The sequence below is a fragment of the Melospiza georgiana genome, chromosome 16 (genome assembly GCF_028018845.1).
Source record: "Melospiza georgiana isolate bMelGeo1 chromosome 16, bMelGeo1.pri, whole genome shotgun sequence".
Classification (NCBI taxonomy): Eukaryota; Metazoa; Chordata; class Aves; order Passeriformes; family Passerellidae; genus Melospiza; species Melospiza georgiana.
This window is the reverse complement of record NC_080445.1, coordinates 14,816,967-14,829,168: the sequence shown is the minus strand read 5'-3', so window position 1 is coordinate 14,829,168 and position 12,202 is coordinate 14,816,967. Positions and strand designations below refer to the sequence as shown.

The window sequence follows — 12,202 nt, the reverse complement described above, 5'->3', positions numbered from 1 at the left end:
CGGCTCCCGCCGGCCCCCGAAACCTCGCGGGACCCCCGCCCAGCCCCGCGTGTTGGGGGCGTGCCCGTGAGGCCGCGGCCGCCGCCATGATGGGTGTGGGCAGCCCTCACCAGCCCCCGGTGTGGCCGGGGCCCCCCGAGCCGTCCTGCGTGAGCGGGCGGTGCTCTCCGGCCACCATGTCCCCCTTTGCAGCCTGGTGTGCTCGGCTCTGCATCCCAGAGCCCACTGCTGGTCTCGCCCCGGCTGGCACAGGCTGTGGTGCCCACCCAGGCACTCCCTCACACCCCGCTGGGAGCCCTGAGGCGCTGGGACGGGCCAGGCTGGGGTGGGGTCGCTATGGCGAGGCTATGGGGCAATGACTTTGTGTCCCTACGGTCAAAGAGGGGTCCCAGGAGTTTGGGAAGCCCCCCGATGGTTTACAGTGTTTGCTACAGGGTTTTGGGGCACGCCACTGCCACCCAAAGCGCGGCTTTTGGGGCGGGAGCCGGACCCCCGGAGCGGGTTGGCCCGTTCCCGGGGAGGGGATGCCCAGAATAGCTCCGCTATCTGATTCCGAGGGGCCGCGGCCGTCTGCACCGCCGGCTCCCGGGGGCTGACATTTGAGCCCCGCCGCGGGACGGGACGGGACGGGGCGGGCGCCGGGACTGCCCGGGATCTCCTGCCGGGACAGGAGCGGGATGGCGGGCGGGAGGCGCCGTGGGGGCCACGGGCGGCGCGGGGGACCCCGGCAGCACCCCGGGACCCCCGGAGCGGCCTCCTCGCCCGCACCTCTCTCTCTTGCAGCCGCCCCGGCCCAGCCAAACGCCGGCGCTGCCCCTAAAACCGGCCGCTCCAAGAAGGCCCCGGAGGAGCCAGCGGCGAGGGCTCCAGACGTGGACTCGCTGGGCTTCCAGGCCATGGACCGCAACGTGCCGGGGCTGTCCCACGTCATCCTGCAGAAGCTCAACATGAAGAGCTATGAGGACTACAAGTGAGTGAGCACCCATGGGTGCCTGTTCCCCACCCCCTTCCCCGGGAAGAGCATCCCGTGTGGCCCCCAGCAGCTGGAGCAGCTCCCATGGCTCATCCCACCCTTCTGGCTCAGCCCATCGGGAGCTCTGATGGGCTCCTGGGTGGACCCCTCCAGAGTGCCTGGCTCCCTGTCCCCACCCAGGCCAGGATGCTCCTGCCTGGAGCTAAAAGACTTGGCAGCCTCAGAGGATATGAGCCCCACCTTTGTGGCAGCCGGCTGGATTCTGCTCACCTCTGCAGATCTGCCATGGATGGGAGGAAGAGCGGCAGCGATTTTGGCATCCGGACGTATTTTGACATGTTCCAGAAGATGGAAGACACCTTCAAGTTTTGTGTTGAGTGCAAGAAGCTCCCTGATGCCCTCCCGGACCCCAAGAGCCTCCGGCGTTGCAAGAGGTATGGTGGGGAGATGGTCTGGTGGCACAGGGATGGACCCATCCCTCACTTCCAGCCTGCTGGCTGGGGTGAAGTGAGCGGTGTCTGACCCCAGTGCCCACCTCCAGCCACTGGGCACCCCTAGGAACAGTGACACAGCTCTGAGAGGGGGTGGCAGGGAACCAGGCTGGGTGGGCTGGATCGTGCCCTCCCTCCCCATGGCTGGGCATTCTGCCTGTGTGCCCAGGTGCCAAAATGTGTACTACTGCGGCGTGGCGTGCCAGCGTGCCAACTGGCCGCTGCACAAGAAGTTCTGCAAGAAGCTGAAGCTGGTGGCACTGGACCGGCTGGTGGAGTGGCTCATCTTCACAGGTGAGGCATGTGTCCCCCTAGGATCCCCATCCCAGGCTGCACAGGTCCTGTGGTGGGATGGGGTGTCCATTCTCCCTGGCACCACCGCTGTACCATCCTGACCCCCCAGGAGACATCCCCTTTCCCACGGACACCTGGACAAAACCTGCCCGGGACGTGAAGGGCTGGGAGGACTGGTTCTCCATGCAGGAGCAGCTGGAGGAGAAGCTGGGTGCCATCGTGGCCGGGCGCTACATGACCCTGCTGTGGGCCAACGCCGGGAAGCCGCGGCCGGAGGACGCGGAGCTGCGGGAATCCATCCGGCGCCTGGTCACCGACTTCCACTCGCGCCCGCTCACCATTGGCCTGGGACTGCGGCTCTTCGGCGTCGACCCCCTCACCAGGCCCCTCACCGTGCACGTGGTGGGGGCTTCCCACGTGGAGACCCTCAACACGCGCCTGACGGACTACGACGAGCTGACGCGCATGTTCCCGGGGCACCAGGGCGTGGAGATGGTCATGGTGGGCGTGGACGTGGTGGACGGACCCATCATGAGGCCACCCCTGACCACGCTGGCGCCCCGGGGAAAAGTCTATCTCAGCAGCTACAAGGGGCTCTACCACGACTTCTGGGAAAGCCACGTGGAGACCAAACTGGCTGCCCCTCCTGACCTGGTGGTGGGCTTTCACCCAGGTGAGTGCCTGTGCCATGGAGGGGTCGGACCCTCACGCCCCACTGCAGGGATAGGGACATCCACAGGGCACGTGGGCTCAGGGACCACACTGAGCACCCTGGCAGCATCTGTGGCTGGGCCTGAAGCTGGCCTGGGACATGCTCAGGGCTTTGCACCAAGGCACAACAGTGAGCTGGGGGGACCCCCTGGGACATGGCTGCCTTGTCTTCCCACCAGGCACTCTGTCCTGCCTGTGTCACCCACCTGCAGGTGAAATGGATCCTTCCCTTCAAGTCTCAGTGCTGTGGCTTAGCCCAGGACACAGAGTTTGGGGTGCCTCACCTTGCTGAGAGAAGCCAGACCCCACCTTGCTGAGGGCTGCCAAACTCACTGCATGCTTGGGGTGTCCAGCACAGAGTGGATGCAGTTGGAGCCAGCTTTCCCGGGGGTGAGGATGGGATGGGAAAGGGGTGGAATCCTCATGGCTGTGTCCCCACAGGTTTCCATGCCTGCCCAGACCTGCTGGCGGGCTGGCTGCCCACCCTGCTGCTGCTGCGGGACTATCGCCTGCCCGTGCTCTTCACCGTGTACAGGTGAGCACAGCCCCGCCCACAGCCCGCTGAGCCGCCACAGACACCCACTCACCGTGCCTGTCCTCTCTTCTGGCAGTGAGCAGGAGCTGAAGGCCTCCCTGCAGATCCTGGTGGAGCTGGAGATGCACATTGTGGGTTATGCCAGCAACCCCTTTGCCTCCCTGCGGCCCGAGCAGGTCTACTCGAGCCCCAACAAACCCCCCGTCTACTGCAGCTCCCACTACATCGCCCTGCTGGGAGCAGAGGCTGTGCCGGGGGCTGAGGAGCTGGAGGATGATGATGGCTGGCAGGGAGGAGAGCCCAGTGCTGCTGCTGTGGCTGGGGGCATTGCCCCAGGGCTGGGCTGATTCCTGCCTGCCCTGACCACCTGACCCCCAGAGCCTCGCTGCCCATCCAGGACCCTCCACATCCTGGGATCAGCCATCCAGAAATCCCTCACTGCACACGGAGAGGCCTGGGGGATGCAGCACCCCAGCACAGGCATGGCACCCTTCCCCAGCACCAAATAAATCACTATCAGCAACCAGCTGCCGTGTCTCGAGCTTTATTTCCAAAAAGGCCTTTGTTTCCCTAAAGAAAACGAGGGGCTGAGCCCACCCCAGCCCCCTCGAGCAGCCACGGCCTCTGGAGGGACAGCAAAGGGGACCCTGACTGTGGGACCAGCCGTGCATGGGGCCGTGCAGCCCCTTGGGGTCCAGTGGGGAGCCCCAGCCGTGGCTGTCACTGTCACTGTCACCCTCACTGTGCCTCCACGCTGGTGCCTACCCTGCAGGGCACTGCTCCAGCCTGGCACCGGCCACCAGCCCAGCCACGGCAAATGGGCACCAGCTCTCACCTCCCCACTGCTTGCCAGCCTCGGTGGCCCTTGGGGACACCGGGGCGGGTGGAGTCGAGGGAAGCAGCTCCCGCGGCATCGCCCGACGCTGCCGGGGGCCCGCACTGGCCTGGCATCCGCTCCCGGTGCAGCCAGCAGGTCTGGCGTGGCAGTGCTGGCACTGACCCGAGTGGGCACCCACGGTGGCTCAGGGAGGCCAGCACACCCCAGGGCTGCCAGCGCCCTGGCAGCGGCTCCGGGTCCCTCCCTGGGCTCTGCACCTGGGCGGCAGAGCTGGCACAGTCCGGCACGGAGCGGCACTGCCGGCGTCACTCGGCGCCAGCGCGTTCCCGCAGCGCGGGCAGCGTCAGGGTCTCCGGAGCTGACTTCTTCCTTGGGCGAGTCTTGGGGGGAGCCAGGAACTCGGGGGCCTCGTCGCTGAGGGGGGTGGAGGGGGCGCTGGCAGGGGCCGAGTGCGTGGCCGTGGGCTGCCCCACCTCGCTGACCGAGATGGCCGGTGGCACCAGGCCGATGAGCTCGTTGGTGGCCTCCTGCGTCTCCTGCTCGTAGCGCCGCACCTCCTCCATGGTCATCCCTGCCGAGCACAGCCGCGCTTGGGGCCGCTCGGCACGGCCGCCTCCGGCACCCCTCATCCCGGGCAGCCTCCCCACCGAGCTGGGGGACAGGAGGGGACAGGGGGACGGGCAGGGAAGGGGATGCTGGGCAGCGCAGCCAGCTCCCCAGCTCCAGCGCCAGCCCAGACAGCAGGCGGGAAGGGATGGGCAGGTGACACAGGCAGCGCAGGCAGGGGACACGCAGGGAGGGCGGCTGGGAAGGGGGCACACTCCGCCGCGGGGTGCAGGGGGGGCACAAACCCCCCCGCCTGCACCCACCCCCAGGCAGCAAGGCGGGCTCCGGGGTGTCTGTCCCCGGCAGGCAGAGGGGCTTAGGGGTGCTGGCTCCCCAGCTTTTGGTTTGTGGCCACTTGCATCTGAGTCTCGAAGGCCCGGACCTCTTCCAGGGACATGTCTGGAAGGCAGAGAGCCACTCACCGGGATGGCCTGGCACCCACTGCCAGCTGTCACCAAACCCGGGGCTCCCGTCCCTGTGCCCGCACGTGGCAGCGCGTGTCCCTGCCAGAATGGGGGTGCAGGCAGCACAGGCAGGGTGCTGGGACCCCTCTGCCCATCCTCCCCAAGGGGTGCAGGGGGGCGTGTGTGCAGGCAGGGGTGAGCTGGAAGCACAGGCAGTGCAGGCAGTGCAGGGAATGCAGGCAGTGCAGGCAGGGTAAGGAATGCAGGCAGTGCAGGCAGTGCAGGCAGCAGCACAGGCAGAGGAGGAGCAGGAGCTGTGGTGGGGTCAGTGGCATCAGCAGTCTGCCCTGCAGCCCCTGCCTCCATGGGCACTGTGTGCCCCCTCCCCACCGTGTGCCCCCTCGGACTCACCGCACCACTCGTCCACCCAGGCGAAAGCCTGCCGGTGCCCGATCAGCAGGATGTCCCGGATCACCTGCAACCCCATGGGGGTCAGCACCCTGTCACTGCCCCCCCAATGCCCCCCAGCCCCCCTTGGCCCCCCTCACCTTGTGCACGAACTGCTCCACGCGTGTCTGCAGCCCCCACACCTCGAACTTGACGCTCACCAGTTTGTAGGAGCACATGATGGGCTTGGTGTGCTGGCGCCAGCCCTCCCGCAGCGGCCCCCGGCCCGTCTTGGCCGAGCTGAAGAAACGGGGGTCCTGGGGGGATGGGGAACATCAGGGTCGTGAGTTCCCTCTCTCGGGACAGGAGACAAGGAGGTGGCTCAAGGAGCTCCCTGGTCCCCGGCCCTGGTACCTCCAGGCTGCGGTAGTAGCGCTCAGGGATCTCATCGAAGGCGATGTCCAGGAAAGAGACCTCGTGGTCACCAAGGATTTTGTCACTGTGGAAGATCTGGTGAGGGGAGGGAGGATGAGTGACACGGGCCACAAGTCATGAGGTGATGAGTTTGCCAGTTCTCAGCTGCACTGCTCACTCACATTCTCGCTGTCCCCGCAGTTGTCCTCGTACTTGGTCTCGATGTAGATGGAGAACTTGGGCAGGAAGGAGCACTGCAGGGAGTGGCTGTCAGCTGTGCCCCGAGGGACACCACTCCACCACTCCCAGGGACACCCCACCCCGAGGGACACCCCACACCCAAAAGATGTGCAGTCCAGGGACACCGATCCTGAGGGACCACCCAGCCCTGAGGGACACCCACCTCCAAGGATGCTCATCCTCAAGGAACACCCCGCCACGAGGACACCCTCTCCAGGGGATTCCCATTTCCAAGGAAATCTGAGCCCCAAGGGACACCCACCCTGAGGGGTGCCCAGCCCTAAGGACATCCACCCAAGGGCCACCCCCATGGTGACACTCACCCTGAGGGACACCCACTCCTAAACGATGTCCATCCCAAAGGACACCCACCCCCAAAAATGCCCACCCAGTGCCCCCTGCCCAGCCACCTACTGGGGTAGGGCACAGGTCATCCCATGCCAGCCCCTTACCGTGTACTCTGCAGGGACACCATGGCACATTGGCATCACAGGGTGGCATCACCGGGTGATATCACAGGGGAGAGAGGGAGCAGTGAGACCGGGGGCAGCTCCTGCAGCCCCCACCCAGTGGGCAGGGACAGGGTGCCCAGGGTGCCCATGCCATGCCCTGCCAGGCTCACCTGTGATGGTGTAGGGGTAGTAGTTCCAGGCCTTCTCGGTGATGTAGAAGATGCGGGGGGTCACTGCCCGTGCCCAGCTTGGCAGTTTGCTGTGGGCACCACGTCAGGAGACCCCCTCAGAACAGGACACGGCTGGTGCCACCCAGCCCTGCACTGCCAAGCACAGCCTGGCTCTGGGATCCCCATTCCCACCCCAGGAAGCCCACCTGCTACCTGGCACCCTCACCTCCACCCCAGAGACTCTCACCTGCACCTCAGGACCCTCATCTGCATCCCAGCACCTCTCCCAGGAGCCACTCCCACCTCCCCAGCACCTCCATCTGTATTCCAACACTGTCATGTGCACCTCAGGACACCCCCAGGGACCCCTGTCACCTCCCCAGGACCCTCACCCCTGCCCCAGCTCCTCACCATACACCCTCACCGCCACTCTAGGATGTCTCCAGGGACACTCACCTGCACCTCAGAACATCCCCAGGGAGCCCTGTCACCTCTCCAGGACCCTCCTTTACATCCCTGGATCATCACCTGCCCCTCACAGCACCCTCAGGGACCCCTGTTACCTCCCCAGGACCCTCCCCAGTGCCCCAGCCTTCCCCCACCAGAGACCTCAGCTACCTCCCCAGCACCTTCATTTGTACACCAGGACTCCCAGGGATCTGTGCCAACTCCTCATCTCCACCCCAGTGCCCCTCAGGTTCCCCAGCTCCTCCCCAGACACCCTGACCCCTCCCCAAGGAACACCCACCCCCCATCCTGGACCCTCCCCCTTCCCCAGGACCCCTTGCCCTCCCCAGGGCTGAGCCCCCTGGGTGCTCCTGTCCCTCCCCAGCCCCCCGGCAGGATCGGGCCCCCTGGGGGCTCGGGAGGTGGGTTTTGATTAATTTTCAGGGGTTATAAATAAATTTCAGGCGAGAGGGGAATCGTGAGTGCTGCAGCTAAAAATAACCTGTCTCACACCAGCAGCTCCTGGTGGGGAGCAGCCCGTGCCCGCAGGAGCTGAGGGGACATGGGGACAGTGCTGCTGCCCCACGGGGACACCCCCGCGGCCAGGGCACTGCCAAGGCCCAGATCAGGCACCCAGCAGCACCCAGGGGTGCAGCCCTGCAAGGCGGGTGCATGTCCTGGGGTGGGTGCACCCCGTGAGAAGAGGGCAGCCCCCTGGAGAGGGGTGAACCCCTAGGATGGGCCGACCCAAAGCTCCCAAAGATGGGTGCAGCCCCCCCAAGAGCAGAGCACCCCAGGAGATGGGTGCAGCCTGAGAGATAAAGGCAGCTCCCAAAATTGGATGCACACCCCAAAGATGGGCGCAAGGATTTGGGGATCCCACTGGGAGACACACACACAGCCCTTGAAGATGGGTGGGGGCCTGGGGGATGGGTGGGTGCCTGGGGGATGGGTGCAGCCCCCCAAGATCAGTGCAGACCCCCAAGATCACTGGACCCCAGGAGATGAGGGCACCCCGGGAAATGATGGAGGGAGCCTGGGAAATAATGGGGGTAACCCTGGGAATCAGCCTGTCCACGACCCAGCAAAGACGTTCCCCGGTGATTTTGGAGGATGCTCCTGCCATGCCTCCCTGCCCTGCCCCCAGCACCATCCCAGGCTCACCTGGAGAGGTGCACTCGCTTCTCCGTGAACTGCCCGGGGCCGTGCACGGGGTCCTCGTGGGGCTCGTTCTTCACCACCTCCACGCCCTCGCCCTTCTCGCTCTCCTGGTGGCTGTGCTTGCTGATGGTGTAGAGCTGCCCCACGCGGTACTGCCGGCACAGAGCCCGCCCTCAGCGCCCCCGGCCCCGCTGACACCGCCCAGAGGGGAAACTGAGGCACGGAGCAAGGGGTGGCAGAGCCTGAGCCGTGCAGAGGGCAGGGGGTTCCTGGGGCACCCTGTGTGACCTCCCGTGTCCCTGAGCTGTCCCAGCTCCCAGGCAGGGGCTGGATCCTGCTCTCCCTGTGCTCTCCCAGTGCCTTGCAGAATTCCTGAAGGTTTTCTGCTCAGCAAACTCCCTGGGATCCAGGGAGAAAGATCTGTATGTTTGATATAGATTATTATCTATGTGATGTATCTGGACCTGTCTGTGTCAGGTATATGACCATGAGGGTGTAGATGTGTGTTTGGGGATGGAAGCTAGGGAGAAATGTCTATATTATATTATCTATATGATGTATCTGGATGTCCCTGTGTCAGGTATATAGCCATGAGGGTGTAGATCTGTGTTTGGGGATGGAAGCCAGGGAGAAATGTCTATATTATATTATCTATATGGTATATCTGGATGTCCCTGTGTCAGGTATATAGCCATGAGGGTGTAGATGTGTGTTTGGGGGTGCAGCTGTGCAATAAGGCTTGGACTGTTCTGCTGAAGATCCCATCCACCACCACAATCACCAGCAGGATTTTACCACCCCGCTCTGCCTGAATGAAACCCTTCCCCAGGTGCTTCCAAGGAGGGATGGCACTGCCCAGGGTGGGCACCACTCCCCAAAGAGCAGGCACCAGGGAGAGACCTTTGCCCACCCACGGGTGCTGCCAGCGCTGTTTGCCGACAGCATCCAGGCTCCGTGCCCGAGCAGGGACGGAGTTTATGGTCCCTGCCGTGCCACGGGCATCCATCCCCCGGTCCTGCTGTGCCCCGAGGTCACCGTGCCCAGCACGGGCTGTCCCCACACCCACAGCCCAAAGCACGGCTCGGCCCTGGCACGGCACACCCCGAGCCCATCCCATCCCTGCCACCAGCCGTGCAACGAGGGCACAGCACAGGGGTCACCGCGTCCCTCCCAGGGCAGAGCCGATCCCCTGGCCGTGAGCCCCGCAGCCCCCCCCCGGCCCCCTCACCTCCTCGGTGGTGAGCGGCATGCAGATGCGGTACTCCTTGACCAGCATGGTGGCACCTCGGGCGGGGTGCCACGGGCACGGCGGGCAGCGCGGGCTCAGGCGGAGGCGTGGGCGCTGCCGGGGACACGGCTCATGCTGGGGCGGGCGGGCAGCGGGGGGGACGCGGCGCTGCCTCCCGCGCTGCCGGCCCCGCTCCCCGGCTCGGAGCTGCCGCCCCGCTCGCCGTGACTTCACGAGCGTTGCCATGGCAGTGGCGTGAGGTCACCCGTGCGAGGAGCAGCCTGGGTGTACCCAGCTGGGGACACCCCGGCACCCCAAAACCCTCCCGGCCTTAACCCCGTCCCTGCCGGCCGCACAAACGCGTCCCCTCGGAGCGCGCGTGTCCCCCCAAAACAGGGTGCTGTCCCTTCGGGGTGCCACATCCCCAGCCGGCTGCGGTGGCCAGTGTGGCAGGAGGGTTGTAGGGACATGAGGATGGGGTCAGGCTTGCCCGGTGCTCCTGGGGCCCAGCTGTGGGCACCCACACTGCCCTGTCCTGAGGGGTACTCAGGTGTCCCCCCTGATGGAGGACATCGCTTCCCTGGGCAGGACCTGGATCCCCTTCCCCGAGGCTTCCCCCAGCACCCATCCCAGGCAGCACCACCCTGGGGCTGCCCCCCAGCACCCGCCACACCCATGGCACTGCCAGGCTGTCACCCTGCCGGGGCTGGGGATACTCACAGTGAGCATCAGGACAGCTCGGGGGGCTCCTGGATGTGCCCCCAGCCCCACAGAGAAGGGAGGGGATGTGGGCCCTCCTGAAAGTCACCCCGGATCGGGGGTCAGGCCTTGGAAGGGCAGATGGGGGCTCACATGGGATTTTACCAGCTGGGGACACAGGGACATCCTTGGGGTACAGGGTTATAGCGGGACACAAGGGCAGCTTTGGGGGCACCGGGGGACACAGGAGCGTCCCTGGGGCCGCAAAGCCGTCTGAGGCTACAGGGGCATCCCTGGGGGACACCCTGCTGACGGGGCAGAGGGCAGGGTGCTGGTGCCAGCTGCAGGAACCCCAACGCCGCGGCAAACGGGAGGGGACAGCCCCGGGACTCACCGGAACGCTGCAGGGCACGGATTCCCCTCCCCATCCCGGCAGCCCAGACCGGCCCCCGCCGGCTGCTAAAGGAGGAGCCCCCCGGCCGGGCTCGGCCGCCCCTTCCCCAGCGCTGCCCGCGGCCGCGTCCCCCCGGGCCGAGCCCCTGCCCGCACTCACCGGCCCGCGGCGGTGCCCGCTCCCTCCGCCGCCGCCGCCGCCGCCGCCGTGCCCCGGCCGTCCCGGGCCGTGCGCAGGAGCGAGCCGCCCCCCGCACCGCCTCCCGCGCCGCGGCACACCGACCCCTAGGGGGAGGAATGCACCGGCACCGCACCGGCACCGGCACCGGCACCGGTACCGGTACCGCACCTACACCGGCACCGCACTGACACCGGCACCGGTACCGCACCTACACCGGCACCGGCACCGCACCTACACCGGCACCGCACTGACACCGGCACCGGCACCGCACCTACACCGGCACCGGTACCGCACTGACACCGGCACCGCACTGACACCGGCACCGCACCTACACCGGCACCGCACCGGCAGCGGCACCAGCACCGCACCGGCACTGCACTGACACCGGCACCGGCACCGCACCTACACCAGCACCGGCACCGCATTGACACCAGCACCGCACCTACACCGGCACCGCACCGGCACCGGCACCGCACCTGGACCGGACCGGCACCGGCATTGGCACCGCAGTGACAGCGACACCGGCACCACGCCACCGTGGCACGACACCGAGACACCCTCCAGCCCCAGGGTTCCTCTGGCACGGCACAGACCGGCACCGGGGCACCCAGCACGGCACAGACCGGCCCGAGGGTTCCCCTGGCACGGCACAGACCGGCACGAGGGTTCCCCTGGCACGGCACAGACCGGCACCGGGGCACCCAGCACTGCACAGACCGGCACCGGGGCTTCCCGCAGCCACCAGGTCTCCGGTCCCCCAGCACCATCATGTGTGCCAGCTGAGAGATGCCCCCGTGGGGCTCCTGGGCTGCACCCCCCGGGCACCCCCAAAGCCCCTCAGCCACTCACCTGCACCCCACTGCCAGGCTGGCCCTGTCCCCCAGCCTCAGCACACCCCACGTGCTGGCACTGCCCACGTGCCACCCACGGCCACCAGCACAGCTCATCAGCAGTGACACCGCTGTCACTCCCTGTGCCTCCCGTCCTCCTTCCTTTGCTAATCTCCATCATCCCGGGCATTGCTGGGCCTCACCGCTGCCATTTTCCTGTTATTTCCTCCCAAAACTCTGCCATGATCTCCAGCCCAGCTGCCTGGGGTGCAGGGCAATGGCCCATCAGTGCCAGCGTGTGGGGACAGGGATTGGGCAAAGGGGACCCCCCAGGCCACCCTGTGGTGCTGCCATCACTGGCACTGCTGGGACCCAGCACTGCAGTGGCCATAGAAATCCCACCTGCCAGTCTGTGCCACCTCCTGGTGCTGGGGACCCCACTTTGTGCCATCCTGTGAGCCTCAGGGCAGGGCTGAGGGGCCCCGACACGGCCTCAAGGCAGCAGGGATGGCTGCAGGCTGTGGCCAGGACAAGCGGTGGCAGAAGGAGCAGCGTGGGGACAGTGGCCCCAAAACCTGCCAGGGTGCCCCACGGGCACCCATCCCACATCCGGGAGGGCAGTGCCAGGAGCTCTGCCCGCAGGAACACCTTCCCTGCCTGCCTGCACCTCTGCCTCCTTCCCACATACCAGCCTGTGGTGTCACTGTCCCCGTGGTGTGTGACAGCACCCCCAGCTCTGGTGGCAGTG

At 66.5% G+C, this 12,202-nt stretch overlaps 2 protein-coding genes across 4 annotated transcripts; one reads left to right on the top strand and one right to left on the bottom strand.

The window, feature by feature from the left end:
• Positions 1-90: 90 nt before the first annotated feature.
• On the top strand, positions 91-3,527 carry MSS51 (MSS51 mitochondrial translational activator). The gene is made up of 6 exons (XM_058035280.1): positions 91-970; positions 1,252-1,407; positions 1,634-1,758; positions 1,868-2,431; positions 2,911-3,004; positions 3,081-3,527. The coding sequence occupies exons 1-6, from the start codon at positions 678-680 to the stop codon at positions 3,349-3,351; spliced, it is 1,503 nt and encodes a 500-aa protein (XP_057891263.1). The 5' UTR covers positions 91-677; the 3' UTR covers positions 3,352-3,527.
• Positions 3,528-3,532: 5 nt separating this feature from the next.
• Positions 3,533-10,642, bottom strand: LOC131090138 (cytoplasmic phosphatidylinositol transfer protein 1-like). Of its 3 annotated transcripts, none has more exons than XM_058035290.1 (10): positions 10,604-10,642; positions 9,352-9,465; positions 8,127-8,275; positions 6,516-6,604; positions 6,346-6,353; positions 5,836-5,907; positions 5,654-5,749; positions 5,401-5,556; positions 5,264-5,327; positions 3,533-4,413 (listed from the first exon to the last, which is right to left on the bottom strand). In XM_058035290.1, the coding sequence occupies exons 2-10, from the start codon at positions 9,397-9,399 to the stop codon at positions 4,148-4,150; spliced, it is 948 nt and encodes a 315-aa protein (XP_057891273.1). In that variant the 5' UTR covers positions 9,400-9,465; positions 10,604-10,642; the 3' UTR covers positions 3,533-4,147. The 3 variants fall into 3 exon arrangements, with proteins under 3 accessions (XP_057891273.1, XP_057891272.1, XP_057891274.1); XM_058035289.1 differs by lacking the exon at positions 10,604-10,642 and adding an exon at positions 10,072-10,444; XM_058035291.1 differs by lacking the exons at positions 3,533-4,413; positions 10,604-10,642 and adding exons at positions 4,420-4,847; positions 10,072-10,449.
• Positions 10,643-12,202: the final 1,560 nt, after the last annotated feature.